The sequence below is a fragment of the Macrotis lagotis genome, chromosome 1, assembly GCF_037893015.1.
Source record: "Macrotis lagotis isolate mMagLag1 chromosome 1, bilby.v1.9.chrom.fasta, whole genome shotgun sequence".
Classification (NCBI taxonomy): Eukaryota; Metazoa; Chordata; class Mammalia; order Peramelemorphia; family Peramelidae; genus Macrotis; species Macrotis lagotis.
In genome coordinates this window covers 220,677,771-220,693,660 of record NC_133658.1, presented here as the reverse complement: position 1 = coordinate 220,693,660, position 15,890 = coordinate 220,677,771, and the positions used below count along the sequence as shown (strand labels likewise).

General features: G+C 37.1%; 1 protein-coding gene across 2 annotated transcripts in view; it reads left to right on the top strand.

Moving 5' to 3' along the window:
• Positions 1–15,890, top strand: part of MEMO1 (mediator of cell motility 1) — a 153,386-nt gene that overhangs the window by 15,454 nt on the left and 122,042 nt on the right. Inside the window, exon 1 of one of the 2 annotated variants that reach the window (XM_074209668.1) lies at positions 726–1,818. The exons of the other annotated variant lie outside the window; for it this stretch is intronic. Coding sequence (XP_074065769.1) covers positions 1,809–1,818 — 10 coding nt within the window. The 5' untranslated portion in view covers positions 726–1,808. Of the gene's footprint in view, positions 1–725; positions 1,819–15,890 lie in introns of those variants that run through there. 2 annotated transcript variants of the gene reach the window in all.

Below are 15,890 nucleotides of genomic sequence, written 5' to 3'. Positions count from 1 at the left end.
TGTCTACTTCTGGTCCTTCATTTTACAGATAAAGAAATTGAGGCCTAGAGTTTAATTATTAACTTAAGCCAGGTGTAAGGGGCAAAGTTGTGATTTAGACCTAGGTTTTCTGATTCCTGATCCAACGAATTTAACAACATGAATTGTGCGTAAGGCTAAGCCTTTGCTTTGGATCTATTGTCTTATGCATTACATTGTACATTCCAAATAGCAGTCTTGTGAAGAAGTTTGTTCTAATGTTATTCTCTCTATTTTATAATTGAGGAAACTGAAGTTTAGAGAGTCTAGGTGTTCTTCTGACTCTCACAATAGACTATGCTGTGACATTTATTTATTGACACTTATTTTTATTTTTATTAAATTAAATTTAAATTGATAAATTTGTTACACCCCCCCCCCCCCCCCCCCCCCCCCCCGTTATTCAGATGATAGGAATAAGTGAGCCTATGTACTTTACTTGTATTCCTGCAGTGTCTGGAGAAGGTGAGGAAGACCTGGAAAAGTTATTATAGCATAGTCAGACTTGCATCAGTTGTGATTTTTGGAAATATTCATTGATGAGATTATGGATCCAGTGTTGCCTCTTATCCTTGTAGTTAATTTTTCATCCAACATTTATTTGGAAATCTGTATGTGTTTTGCTTATCTTTAACTCAAGAACTTTAAATATAGAGATATTATGCAGAATTATTGTTCATTGTATAACTATCATAACTGTTGTTTTCAAATACAAGTTGTGTTATAATTTAGAAATTACAGAAATTAGAAAAGTAAAATCTTTTCAATTAGGTTATCATTCAATAATTGTATTTTTTGAGTATCTACTGTAATATGGAAATTTGTTTAACATAGGTGTACCTATAACTTATATTAGATTGCCCATTTTCAAGGAGAGGGCAGAAGGAGAAAAATGTCTAATTCAAAACTTTACAGGAAAAATGAATGTTGAAAACTTTATTTTCATCTAATTGGAAAAATAAATATTTTTTAAAAAGTATCTACTATGTACCAGGCATTGTGCTAATTGCTGGGGATATAATCTTCATTAAAGAAACATTAACACCTTTGCTCAGGAAATGTGTTGGTAGACCTTCAGGTTATAAGAGGTAAAACGATTTCCTGAAGGATTTTACAGTCAAGAGTTTATTAATTTCGTTCTATGTGCAAGACAGTGTTGTAGTTATTGGCAGTACAAAGCCAAGAATGAAATAGTTTTTGTTTTTAAGAAGTTTATTTTCTTGGGAGAAAGGATGGTGGTGGTGCAAATAAATATGGCATAGAGTAGAATGAGAATAATTATAGAAAGATGTATGCTAAGTGCTAAACAAAAATTTAAGGAGAAGGATCACTTTGCGTTGGCGGGGGGTGCGGTGTGGAGGAGGGGAAGGGGAATCTGAATTGGGTCTTGAAGGAATCAGAGACTAAACAGGAAGAGAGACATGGAAATAAAAGTGACAGTGTGGATCAGTGAAAAGTGTTGGATTTGGAGTCAGTAACAGAATCACACAAGACTACTTTTTACTACCTGTTTGGGTAGTAAATGGGTCTCTAGTTGTTCATCTGAAAAATGAGGGGGGGTTGGATTCTATCTCTAAGGTTCCTTCTGACTCTAAATGTGTAATTCAGATCCTCTGATTTAGCAGGAATGAACCTGGTGTTATCCCTGTTGGAGAGAAAGAAAGCACCTGAAAATATGACAAAGACCATAACAAAGATCTCTTCCTACCTCAAATTTTCTTTTCTTTTTTCCTCCCCTCCCCTCCCAATCAAACTTCAACAAACATGAATGCTTCCATATACAAAGAAGAATGGAAAAAGGTGATATATGAAAATATGGATCTTTTTTGCTTACAGTTTTGTGGGGGGGATAAATTAATACTGTAGTACCACAACTGCCTTGCTTTCTTCCCTTCTCAAATTCTTTCTGCTCTTTTTTTTGTGTATTTTTAAAACATGTATTGATATTTTTTCTTTTCTTTGTTTCTCCCATCTTTCTCACCACCCCCTCAAAAAAAAAAAAGAACACCTCACTTATTATATATGTTTAGTCAAACAAAGCAAATTCACACTTTGGCCATGCCTAAAGATTCCTCTTATTTACCTTCAAGGTACTGGTTTAAATGACTACTAAATTATTTGACAGGGTGTTGGGAGACTGTTAATTTTGAGATATGCCCCAGAAATTTTGTTTGTAAGTTATGACAAAAATAAATGTGACCTTTGATATTGAACCAAGAGGTAGTAGAAAAGGTCTTAGTCAAAGTAATTGATTCTTTTTAACTCTGAGGTGGATCATTAAAACAATGAAGTTTCTGATTCTGAGAAAATAATTAACCTCTTTCATCTTCAATATCCTCACCTGTAACATGGCAGCTAAATGGAATAGTTGATAGAGTACTGGCTTTGGAGTTGGTAGGACAAGAGTTCAAATTCAGCCTCAGACATTTATTAGCTATGTGACTTTCGGCAAGTCACTTAATCCTGTTTGCCTCAAATTCAGGGCCATCTCCAGTCATCCGGATTTATATCTGGCTATTGGATCCAGATGACAGGAGGAGAAAGTGAGGATGGTGACTTAGCACAGCACCCCCTCACTCAGATCTGATTCATGTGCCTGTCATGGCATTGCCTCCCCTGATGCCTTCTATACCTTAAAGTACTATATAAAATAAGGAGAGTTAATGAGGTTTACTATACTAAACCCCCATTTGCACCAACAGACTGAGTCTTTAGATAGTGACTGACTACTTTTCCTTTTAGGGTTCTAAGTGTAACCTTTTTTTTTTTTTTGTTCTAAGTGTAACCTTGAGGGTTTGTTTTGTTTTGGTTTTGTAGCACTTAGAACTGTGCTCTACTCCCTAATTGAATACCAGTTGATATCAATTAGCTAGTTAGACTTTCTTACCTTTTTGTATGGCAATATATAGTAAGAACAGTTGGTACAAAAAATACCCCTAGATGGGGGACATATGCTCTCTTAGGAATACATATAGAGAGTCCCAGGGTAAACAAAACAAAATGTAGCAAAGTTTATTCACAGCTCTGGGTTGCTAAAAGTCTTCTTTCCACTTTGTGGAATCCTTATGAAGTTCCCTTTTAGGCATGGTATCATTTTCTATAATGTTCCTTTTAAAATCCTAAAGTTACATTTTTTTAAATGTGTGTAGTTTTTCTTCTGTTTTCAATGCAGATACTTCCATCAGTCATTGATGTTCTGGGGGATACTGCTATAATGTCTATGGGAAGTTCAAAATGTTCTGATGTTTTGAAGTTCACATGATCCTCTTCAGGTCAGGTGGGTTAGAGGCTTTCCCACTGGGATTCCCTCTCAGGTTCTTGACTGAAGTGGTTTTCATCACCAGCCTGGTCTGACACTGGAATTCTGATTTTCAAAATGACTTGCTATTTTATCCAAAGCTTCAGGACATTATTGACTCTTCAGCTAATCTTTTTTTTTTGTTTTGTTTAAACCATTTAATTTTTTTTGAATGTTATTTTATTTTTCCAATTACATACAAAGATAGTTTTCAACATTTATCTTTTTTCTTCTTAAAGATTTTATTTATTTTGAGTTTTACAATTTTCCCCCAATCTGACTTCCCTCCCCCCCTCCCCACAGAAGGAAATTTGTCAGTCTTTACATTGTTTCCATGGTATATGTTGATCCAAATTGAATGTGATAAGAGAGAAATCATATCCTTAAGGAAGAAACATAAAGTGTAAAAGATAGCAAGATCAGACAAAAAGATATCAGTTTTTTTCCCCTAAATTAAAGGTAATATAGTACTTGGTTTTTGTTCATATTCTAAAGTTCTTTGTCTGGATACAGATGATATTCTCTATCACAGACAGCCCCAAATTGTCCCTGGTTGTTGCACTGATGGAATGAACGAGTCCATCAAGGTTGATCTTTGCCCCCATGTTGCTGTTAGGGTGTATGGTGTTTTTCTGGTTCTGCTCATCTCATTCAGCATCAGTTCATGCAAATCTCTCCAGGCTTCCCTGAATTCCCATCCCTCCTGGTTTCTAATAGAACAATAGTGTTTCATGACATATATATACCACAGTTTGCTAAGCCACTCCCCAGTTGAAGGACATTTACTTGATTTCCAATTCTTTGCCACCATAAACAGGGCTGCTATGAAACATTCATCTTTTTTTTTTATTTTTTTATTTTTAGGTTTTTGCAAGGCAAATGGGGTTAAGTGGCTTGCCCAAGGCCACACAGCTAGGTAATTATTAAGTGTGTGAGACCGGATTTGAACCCAGGTACTCCTGACTCCAAGGCCGGTGCTTTATGCACTATGCTACCTAGCCGCCCCTGAAACATTCATCTTTTTATAAACTTTTGAGTTCCACATTTTTCTGCCTCCCTCCTTTCACTCCTCTATGACAGCAACAAATCTGATAAAAGTTACACATGAGCAGTCAAGTTTAACATTTTCATATTGGTTATGTTGTGAAAGAAGAATCAGAACTAAAGGAAATCAGTTTTTCTTAGTATACTTCTGTGTATCAGGGTTAAATGACTAACCCCCCAAGGTCACACAGCTTGTAAGTGTCAGGTATCTGAGACCAGATTTGAACTCCAGGTTTTACTGATTGCAGAGTTGTTGCTTTGTCCACTGTACCACCTAGCTGCTTTCATTGCCCATATCCAGGGTCATCTGCAGTTATCCCGATTCACTGGATCTAGCTGGTTCTGGAGGAAAAAAAGACTGGTGGCTTAGCAGAGCACCCCCTCACTCAAATCCAGGTCACTTGCTTGTCATGTCATCACCTACCTGATGTCATGATCTTTTTCATGAACAAATGACAAATAACAACAATAACTTTCTAGTATCATTTCATTCAGTAGCTTCCTTCCAAATTAAAATCTTTTTGTGTCTAAAGTTAGAGGTTTTTTAAAAATTACCTTTGACTGTTAAGATTCAGTAGACGTGTTCTGACCTGATAAGTCTATCAGTGTGTGAAGCATTTTTCTCAGTAGTGACTTTAAATGGGTTAGGGTAATTGGCACATTTGACAGTTCCCCACCCCCCTTCCTAACATTTGCTTTCTTCAGTGGATCTCCTAGAGTATATTTGACAAAAATCTCTTAATTCCATATCCTGTATAGCTTTTTGGTTATTTGAGGAGCATCTGTATTATCCTTTTTTGATGCCTTCTCATAAAAAGTCTTTGGAAAAAATACAGTTCCTAATCAAATTTGATAATTAACATTTTCTCATACTAAAAAATAAGATACAGTTGAACAAATAATCATTTTGTAAAGTCTTTGTAGGCTAACTCTGCTTTTGTGCTTGGAAAAAGACCTTCCTCAACCCCCAAATAATAAAGTTTTTTGGGAAAAAAGGTTAAGAAAACTAAGCATTCGTTCTCAGAAGGAAAACCTGGTCCTCAGAGCTCAAAAAATACAAGGAATTCTTCCCATGTGGATTAAGAATTTAGGAAGTCATCCCTTCATCTTTCAGGTTAAAAATTAAACTGATTTAGATTGATCTTTGTATATCAACACTGAACACTGACTCTAGGGAAACTGGAGTTCTTGCCCTTTCCCTGCCCATTTGGGACCCTTCTACTTTGTACCTGCACATATATGACAGGGATTAATTTTAAACTAATTTAGGAAAAGAAAAGGAGCAACTTGACAGGGGGCACAAATTTGACCTTAGACATTTACTGGACAACTTAACCCAGATCCAAAAAAAGGGGGTGGGGGAAGAAAATCAGTCTTCTTTTGGGAGAAAATCTTGTTTCTCTAGTGCTCTGTAGTGTAGTATAGAGCATGTAGATTTTATCTATTTGGGATTAAGGACCTAGAGTTGATTAGAAGTGAAAGCTTTCAGGTGAAAGCTCTTCTGGGATTCCTTCAGTGCATAAACTCATCTATCTGAAGTCTGGACAAAAATCTCTAGATGCAATTCCTTTGGTGGTTTGTATAGATTCTTTTTTTCTGGGTCTCTATTTCAAAGGAGAGCTGAAATTTCCCCAGTGAACTCCTACTACTATCAAGGCAGCTCTAAAGGAATTCTAAACTCATCTATCAGTAAGAAACTTGTTTAATATGAAAGGAGAGATGAGGGTGGTATGGGGATCAGGAAAGCAACAGGTAAGCTCTGAGTGAGTGGAGTTTCCAAAAGAGAATTAAACATTTGGAGTTGATAGGTCATTAGGCAAAATTTATCCTTTGAATTTATTGTGGGGGGGGGACCTTAGATAAGCCTCATGCCACAACAACAGAAGCAGTTGTGAACACCTTAGGGCAAGAATTGAATTTGATCATTTTTTTATATCCCCAGCACTAAACCCAGAATTTGTACATAGTAAGTGTTCATTAACTACTTAAAATTAAAAGAAAGAAATAGACATTTGTGAACTAAGCACTGATATTTTCTGGAGGCACATATGTACATTTATTAGCTATAGTACTAATATTGGATTCAGTGATACAAAACTAACAATATAAAAACTTTCAGACAAGAAAGTTATCACAAGGAAATTAGATTAATTTATAAGGAGACATATTTTTTCTCTACTGCATCCTGAAAACTTGACTATCCAGGTAAGTAGAGTTCTAGATGAGCAATCTTTCCAATAGGTCCCTGTAAATGTGAAGCGACCCATAATTATTTTAACACTTAATTATTTCATCCTAATTATTTTTTCCATTCACTTTTTTTAATTTATTTTTTTATTCTCATTTTGTACAAATGTTTTTTTTACATTAATAAAATATTCTTGTTTACAAGTAAACAAAATACCCCTCCTCCCCCATGAATATAGATAGACTTGTTTGGGTGAAAAAAGTAAAGGGGAGAGAAAAAAATTAAAATAAAAAAATAATAATAGTAATAATTGTAGGTATGGCCAGGTGGTGCAATGGATGAAGCACCAGCCCTGGAGCCACGAGCACCCGAGTCCATATCCAGCCTCATAAACTCAACAATCACCCAGCTGTGTGACATGCAAGCCACCTGATCCCCACTGCCCTGCAAAAACCAAAAAAAAGAAAAAAAAGAGACCCAAAATAAAATAAAATAGTAATAATAGTAGGGGTGGCTGGGTGGCAGGCAGAGCATTGGCCCTTGAGCCAGGAGCACCTGGGTCCAAATCCGGCACCAGACACCCAAAGATCACCCTGCTATGTGGCCCCAGGCAGGCCATCCAGCCCCACTTGCCCTGCACCCTCCCCCAAATAATAATAACAAAAAATGTGCTTGAGTCTTTGTTCCAACACCAACAACTCTGTCATGGGTGGATCTCATTCTTTATGATAAGTCCATCACAAAAGTTATTTCCATATTTTTCCACCGTTGCCATTGCTGATCGCAACTCCCTCCTTTCTTATTTCTCCACTACCATGTACTCTATTTTCTCTCTCCTTTCACTCTGACTCTGCTGTAGGGTTGCTGAGTGGCGCAGCAGACAGATCCCTGGTCCTGGGGCCAAGAAGCCCTGAGCCCCCCTACCACCCCTTAGGCCCAGAATCCACCCGGCCCTGTTGTCCTGGGCAGGCCTTCCATTCCCAGCCCCTTGCAAGAAGTAAGAAAGAAAATGTGTTATATCTGGCCACTCTCCCCCCATGGTCCATCCTCTCCTCCTTTATTCACATCCCCACCCCTTCCCCCTGCTCCCCCCTCCTTCTTACTCCAGATGTCTATACCCCATTGAGTATATTTTCTGTTTCCTCTCCTAGCCATCTCTGATGAGAGCAAAGTTTCCCTCATTCCCCCTTGCCTCCCCCTTCCATATCATTGCAATAGCTCATTGTAATAAAAAAAATCTTATGTGAAATATCTTGGATTATTCCCCCTCTCCTTTTTCTTTCTCCCATTCCATTTCCCTTTTTTTCTATTGACTCCATTTTTACACCATATTTTATCTTCAAATTCAGCTTTCTCCTGTGCTTCAACTATAAAACTCCCTCTACCTGCTCTATTAACTGAGAAGGTTCATATGAGTATTATCAGTGTCATTTTTCTATGCAGGAATGCATGCAGTTCATCCTTATTAAGTCCCTCATATTTCCCCCCTTTCCTCCAATCTCCATGCTTCACCTGAGTCCTGTATCTGAAGATCAAACCTTCTGTTCAGCTCTGGCCATTCCAAAAGGAACCTTTGAAATTCCCCTGGTTCATTGAAAGTCCATCTTTTTCCCTGGAAGAGGACATTCAGCCTTGCTGGGTAGTTCATTCTTGGCTGCATTCTAAGCTCTCTTGCCTTCCGGTATATTGTATTCCAAGCCCTATGAGCTTCCAATGTAGCTGCTGCTAAGTCCTGTGTGATCCTGACTGCAGCTCCTCAATATTTGAACTGTGCCCTTCTGGCTGCTTGTAATATTTTCTCTTTGACTTGGGAGTTCTGGAACTTGGCTATAATATTCCTAGGGGTTGATTTTTTGGGATCTCTTTCTCAGGGTGATTGGTGGATTCTCTCCATTTCTATTTTGCCCTCTGCTTCTAGAATATCAGGGCAATTTTCCTGTAGTAATTCTTTGAAAATGATGTCAAGGCTCTTTTCATGATCATGACTTTCAGATATTCCAATAATTTTTAAATTATCTTTCCTAAGTCTGTTTTCCATATCAGTTGTTTTTTCAATGAGATATTTCACATTTTCTTCTAATTTTTCATTTTTTTTTGTTTTGAAGTATTGATTCCTGATTTCTGTTAAATTCATCAATCTCCCTGAATTCTATTCTTTGTCTGAAGGATTTGTTCTCCTCAGAGAGTTTTCTTATCTCTTTTTCCATCTGGCCAATTTTGCTTTTTAAAGCATTCTTCTCAATAACTTTTTGAACTGTTTTATCCATTTGACCTAAGCTGGTTTTTAGCATGCTATTTTCTTCAGCATTTTTTTGGATTTCCTTGACTAAGCTGCTGACTTCATTTTCATGTTTTTCCTGCATCTCTCTCCTTTCTTTTCCCAGTTTTTCTTCCAACTTCCTCATTTGATTTTCAAAGTCTTTTTTGAGCTCTGTCATAGCCTGAGCCCAATTTCTGTTTTTCTTGGGGTCTTTAGATGTAGGAGCTTGTGCTTCCTCATCTTCAGACTGAGTATTTTGGTCCTTCTTGGGCTCATTTGCAAAATATTTCTCGATAGTCTTCTTTTTGTTTCTCTGCTTGCTCATTTTCCCAGCCTGGGCATGGTTGGGGGTGTTTCTTGAGCTTTTGGGACACTCCCACAAGGGTCTCAGTGTGTGAGGCTCTGTCCTCCCTCCTGGTCTGTGAATGACCATAAGCACCTCCCTCTGCCACGGGGCTGAGGTGGGGGGGGGGCCCTGCTGTTCTGTGGGGGTGCCTAGACTGCTATCAGCATCTGAATGTGGTCAGAGCCCCAGAGTCCTGTTCCAGAGGCAGAGGACAGAGCTCTGCAGTTTCTCTTCACTCCCCTCCCTCAGCCCAATGGGCTCATGTCCTGGGGGCTCCTGCTTACCAGCTCCACCTGCTTTTGTTTCCTGGATCTGGGCTGGGGAAAGGCAGTGCTGCTTGCTGTGTGCCCTGAGGGCTGGGTTCCAGGTGCTCACTCTGGCAGAGGTCCCCCGCTGTTCCCCCACTTTGTGCCTGGTGCTTCTCAGGGTGCAGCTCAGGAGACTGCCCCGCTGCTGTGAGCTGAAGTTCTTTAGCTTTGGCGGGCCACCCCTCTGGCGGGCTGCCTCTCCAGTCCCGGGGAGCAGAGCCTTTCTGCTCTTTTCCAGGTTACCTTGAGTAGGAGAACTGCCTCACTGGGACCCTTTGTGGGTTCTGTCTCTCAAAAGTTTAGTTAGAGTCCTTAGCTGATGAATTTTATCAGAGAGCTCCTAAGACCGATCCCTTCTTGTCGCCATCTTGGCTCCGCCCCCCCAATTATTTTTTCAACATTTTTTCAGTATTTCATTTTTATGACATTTATTTTTATAAGATTTTGAGTTCCAAAATTTTCTCCTTCCTTACCCTCCCCCTTCTTCAAGACATCAAGCAATCTTTTAGAAGTTATACATATGCAGTCATTTTAATCATATTTCCATATTAGTCATGTTGAGAACTAAGAATCAGAATAAAAAGGAAAGCTATGAGAAAGAAACAAAACAAAAAAAAGTAAAAATAGTATGCTTCCCTATGCATTCAGACTCCATTCCTCTTTCTTTGAATGTGATAGCATGTTTCATCATTAGTCTTTTGGAATTGTCTTGGATCATATTGCTGAGAAGAGCTAAGTTTATTATAATTGATCATTATACAGTGTTGCTGTTACTGTGTACACTGTTCTCCTGGTTCTGCTTTCTTCATACAGCATCAATTCATAAATTTTTTTAAGGTTTTTTCTGAATTATCTTGTTTATCATTTCTTCTAGCATATTAGCATTCCTTTCCATTCATATAACACAACTTGTTCAGCCGTTTCTCAATTGATGGGCATCCCTTTAATTTCAAATTCTTTGCCACTACAAAAAGAATCGCCATAAATATTTTTGTATACGTGGATTCTTTTTCCTTTTTTTATGAGTGTAGACCTAGTAGTGACCTTACTGGATCAAAGGGTATGCAGTTTTATTGCCCTTTGGGCATAGTTTCAAATTGCTTTTTAAAATGGATGGATTAGTTCACAACTCTGCTAGCAGTGTATTAGTGTCCTATTTTTCCCATATTTTCTTCAACATTTGTTATTTTTCTTTTCTGTCATATTGAGGGCACCATATTTATCACAGAAGTTCCATTGAATAGCGTATTAGCTCTGAGCACTCTCTTTCTTTCATCCCACACTTAACTATCAGATCTGGTCTCCCTCTATAGAGCAGCTATTATTCCTCCTCCAGGAGATCCAGGGAGCAATAAGTTGGAAGTTCTTTAGTTCTATAGCTCATGAGCTCCCATGGTATATGTCCTCTTTGAATACCTATTGAAATCAAATAGCTAGTCAGTCAGCTTTTAGAAAAAGAACAGTTTTAGCAAAACATCTTCCCAAACTGGTACACACCCTCTTATCAGTGCAGATTTCAAGGAAAAAGTGGACTCAAACTTAAAGGGCACATATGGCAAAGTAGTAATTTATATTACCTTGTTACTTACTTGGAAGTCCTTTTTTGTTTCCATTGGATTGTCTTCTTGATCCTTAAGGAATGATATAGCTTTCAGTTGGGTTGCTTGTGGGATTCTGAAGTTGCCTTTCTTTTTCATTGTATCCTGATGTCAGTGCTGTCATCTATTTTTTTCTTCAGGAACAGTACTCACATGTTCATGGGAAATCCAGAGTCTTCTAACCTCATATTCAAAAGGTTAAGAGGAAGGGAGGGTAGAGTTAAAGACTCTTTTTTCTGTCAGAGTTTCTGCTGAAGCTGTGTTTATCCTTGGGCTGGTCAGATACTGGCATGTTGTAGTCTGAACTGACTTGTTAATTTTTCCTCAGTCCATTGGGGGTGTTTGAGTTTTTACCCAATTTTATTGCACTTTAGCTCTAGCATCATTTCATTTTATTCAATGGCTGGAAGATTTTCTTTTTCTTCCAAAATGATTTTATATATATGGTTCAGTCTCTTAGATTGATTTTTTTTTTAGGCTTTTTGCAAGGCAGTGGGGTTAAGTGGCTTGCCCAAGGCCACACAGCTAGGTAATTATTAAGCATCTGGGACTAGATTTGAACCCAGGTACTCCTGACCAGGGCCAGTGCTTTATCCACTACACCGCCTAGCTGTCCTGCTTAGATTGATTCTTGAGAGGAGTTCTGATTTGATAAATATGTGTCAGAGTATAGCATCTTGTTACTTTAAGTAGGGCAATTTGATTGATTCAATGTACCTCTGCTGCACTTGCTTAAGTCTTAGTTGTTATTGTCTTGAAGTCAGTGATGTCTAGATGAAGGCTAGTTTTTACTGGTCCTTAGAGATGCCTGTCAATTTATCTCAGTCAATAGCTGAAAGTTAAGAAATAGTCTTACCTGGAAACATAGTTTCAGAACTAGAAAGCAAGTTAATCTGATCAGAATAGTCATGAAATAAAAAAGTGGAGGAACCAGTTCTGTATTTCTTTGTCTTTACATGTGTAAGCTTTTAGGAAAAAAGGTCCATACTATAATTTTTACTTTCTCACCATTTACTTTTTTTTTTTAGGTTTTTTTTTTGCAAGGCAAACGGGGTTAAGTGGCTTGCCCAAGGCCACACAGCTAGGTAATTATTAAGTCACCATTTACTTTTTAGACTCTTGTTGATTTTTGACCCTGCCTCTTACTAAAACTGCATTCTCTGGGGGTAACAGTTAATTTTTACTTGCAGAATCAGTAGCTTTTTCTCAGTCATTTATTTCCTTGATTTGTCTGAAATTTTTGATATTACTGAGCAATACCTCCTCATTGACATTTCCTTTGACTTCCTGGTCCTTTCATATATTTCTAATGGTTTTTTCTCCATCTCTTCCTAGATCCTTAATTTTCCAACTTCTTGCTCTCTATGTTCTTTTAGAGTTTTTATCTGAATTTTTTTTCTTTCTCTATTTCTACAGCAGTCTTGATCTTATCAGCTATTAGTGGATGCAACATTTCTACATAGATCTGGGCTTCTTTCTGTTCTTAACAGAAAGCATTCTGGTCCTCCCCTTTGCTGTCTTGCATCAGTTCTCCAAACTTTTGGAATATGGTGGACCCAGATTACCCCATCCTCTTTGATTCCCCATTTTCCTTTAAGATGTAGCTTGTGGACCATCTTCTAATTTACATGAAACCTTTTCTGATTTCTCCATCTGCTACTAACTATTCTTTGCAAATCACCCTGTATTGAATTTCTTTATCTATAAATTTCATATTTATTCTATATGTATTCATTATTTTCCCCTTTTAGAATATAAACCTCTTGCAAGTAGAGACGGTTTCCTTCTATATACTTTTGTTGTGGCAGCTAGCCCAATACTTGGCACATAATAATAGCTATCATTTATGTAGCTCATTAAGGTTTACAGAGTATTTTACAAATATTATTTTACCCTTACAACTGGAAGACAATATTATTTTCCTTGTTTTAATGAGGAAATGGAGGCAAGCAGATTTGACTTTCCAAAGTTATATAGCTAGTATCTGAGCAGGATTTGAACTCTACTTAGCATGCTATCTACATTGCTCATTGGCTGCCTCCCTAGTAGTGACTTAGTAGTGCTATTATAATAGCTATTATATAATGCTTTATATAATAGCTATTATAATTATAGTAGTAGTCATCACTTAATTGATGCTATTCATCTAGATCTAATTTTTCTCTTGAATTTCAGTCCATTATTGTCATTTGCCTGCTGGATAGTTTTCCCCAGGATGTCTTCTGGGTCTCCCAAACTCATTTTCAAAGTAGAATTTATTATCTTCTCTAAATCTGTTTTTCCTTCAAAATTTCTTATTTCTCTTGAAGACATCACTATCTCCTTACTCAAATCTTCAGCTCTTTACTTTTCCTTTCCTCCCCATTATGTCCATTAATTGCCAAATCTTGTCAGTTATGCAGCTATAAGATTTCCTGTATCCATCTCATTCTATTCATTCATGCAGTCATCACCCTAGAAAAGCTCTCAATGGACAGCTAGGTGGTGCAATGGATAGAGCACTGGTCTTAGAGTCAGGAGGGCAGGAGTTTGAATTCAGACATTTGACACTTAATAGCTGTGTGACTTTGGGCAAGTCACTTAACCCTGACTGCCTCTCATCTTGGGACATCTCTAGTTGTCCTGATTCATGTCTAACTCTGGAAGAGAAAGTGAGACTGGTGACTTAGCACAGCACCCCCTCACTCAAATCCACTTAATGTTGTTGTCATGGTATCACCTCCTTAATGTCATGGTCTTCCTTGAGAACAAAGTACAAACATCATCATCATCATTATCAATCATCATCACCACCACAAGCTCTCTTCAATTCTCTTCAACTTCCTAATTGGTTTCCTTGATTATAGTTTCTCCTTGATTAAATTGATCCTCTATATAGTTGCCAGAGGAGTCTTCCTAAGGCATAGGTAAGTGTGTTGCTCAGTAAGCTCCCAATTCCTTTTTTTTTTTTTTTTTTTTTTTTTTAGGTTTTTGCAAGGCAAATGGGGTTAAGTGGCTTGCTCAAGGCCACACAGCTAGGTCCCAATTCCCTTTAAACAAAAATACAAACTCTTTAATTTGGCATTTGAAGCTCTTCACAAGCTGGCTCTATCTTACTTTTCTCATCTTATATATCATTCACCTTCATATGTTTTTTAGTCTCTTCAAACTGACCTTTCTATTACTTATACACTGCATTCCAATCCCTCTTCTCCATACTTTTGGACTAGCTGTCTCTCATGTCTGGAACATCTCACTTCCGGTTCTTAAAATCCCTAGCATCCTTCAAAACTCGTTCCAGATGCCATTTCCTCCATTAGGCCTTTCCTGATTCTCTTAGCTAATGATATCTCCCTCTCCAAATTACCTTTTATTTACTTTGTGTAGAGTTTTATTTATACTGACATGTATACCTGTTGTTTCTCCTATAGAATGTAAATTTCTTGCAGGCAGGGATTGTTAATTTTTTTTGTCTTTGTATTTTTAGTGCCTTACTTGAAGGAGATGCTTAGCAAGGATTTGGTTGATTGTTAGTAAGGATTCATTGCTTTATATTTTCTAAGGGAAAATGTTTTAACATATAGATATCATACTTAATTGTATACATAGTATTATTCTAGTCAGTAGAGTTTTAAGTTCCTGAATGTCATGTACTCTTTTCTATCTTGGTATCCCTAGTAACTGTTGCAGTGTTTTGCATATAGCAGGAAGGTGATTAATAAATAGTGAATGAAATTTTGGATTGATCAAAATAAACCAGATATTTTCATATATGTATCTATGTGTATATACATATATACATTTACATATATATATTTACACATGGGGTATATAAATGTATATATCAATCATATATACATATACATGATGGAAGGTAGATTATATCTGTCCAAGTAGAGAGCTTGATTTTGAGTTTAAAAAACTCTGAATTAAAAAAAAATTAGTGTCCTAGAAAGCAGTGGTTTTGAAGTACTCACCCTTTTTAATACTCATTGGAAGTAGAATTCACTGTTAACTTGGTTTTTCTGGTATGTTAATATAGTATTCAGCAATATTTAAGTTAAAAGCTGTTCTAAAATTGCTCAATTAAGTTTTTGTTAGAATTTGATTAAGTCCTATTAGTCAGTTTGCAAATGTAGTGGATATTTTTACAAATCTATTGATCTCTGCATAACAATCAGGCAATTGTTTATTAAGTCAGTCAAATAGTATGTGTTTACACATATGTTTGTGTATGTGTCTGTGTGTATTATATATGTACCAAGCACTGTTCTAAGCATTGCAAAAACAAAGCAAAGCAAAACAGTTGCTGCCTCCAAGGAGCATTATAATTGATCTGCCACCCACTACTAATAGTTAGGAGAGACTATCACTATTACTCTCCTTATCCCTTTATTCCTCAGTCACCTAGTCAACACTGCCTCTGTATCTATCACATGCACCACTAGATATATCACTGATTCCTCTTGACTTACTGGTCTTAGAGGTAGAATTAGAATACTCCTTGCTTGTCATTTTCAGATTCACTGTTAGCCTGTATCACTTTCCACCTTTAAAATATATGCTACCAAAATTTTCCACTCTATTCAAACCATAGTGAATATTTATATTGGCATCTAGGTCAAGTTAAGAAGTATTTTTTAATTGCTTACCATATGATGGCTACTAAGCACTGAGAATGCAAAGAAATTTTCAAAACCCAATCCTTCCTCTCAAGGAGCTCAAAGTCACAGAAAACATTCAAACAATTATTTAAAAACAAGATGTAAACTGAATAAATTACAATTAGTTAGCTAGGGAAGGCCACTAGCATTAAAGGGATGAGGGAAAAAAATCATGTAGAAGATGATT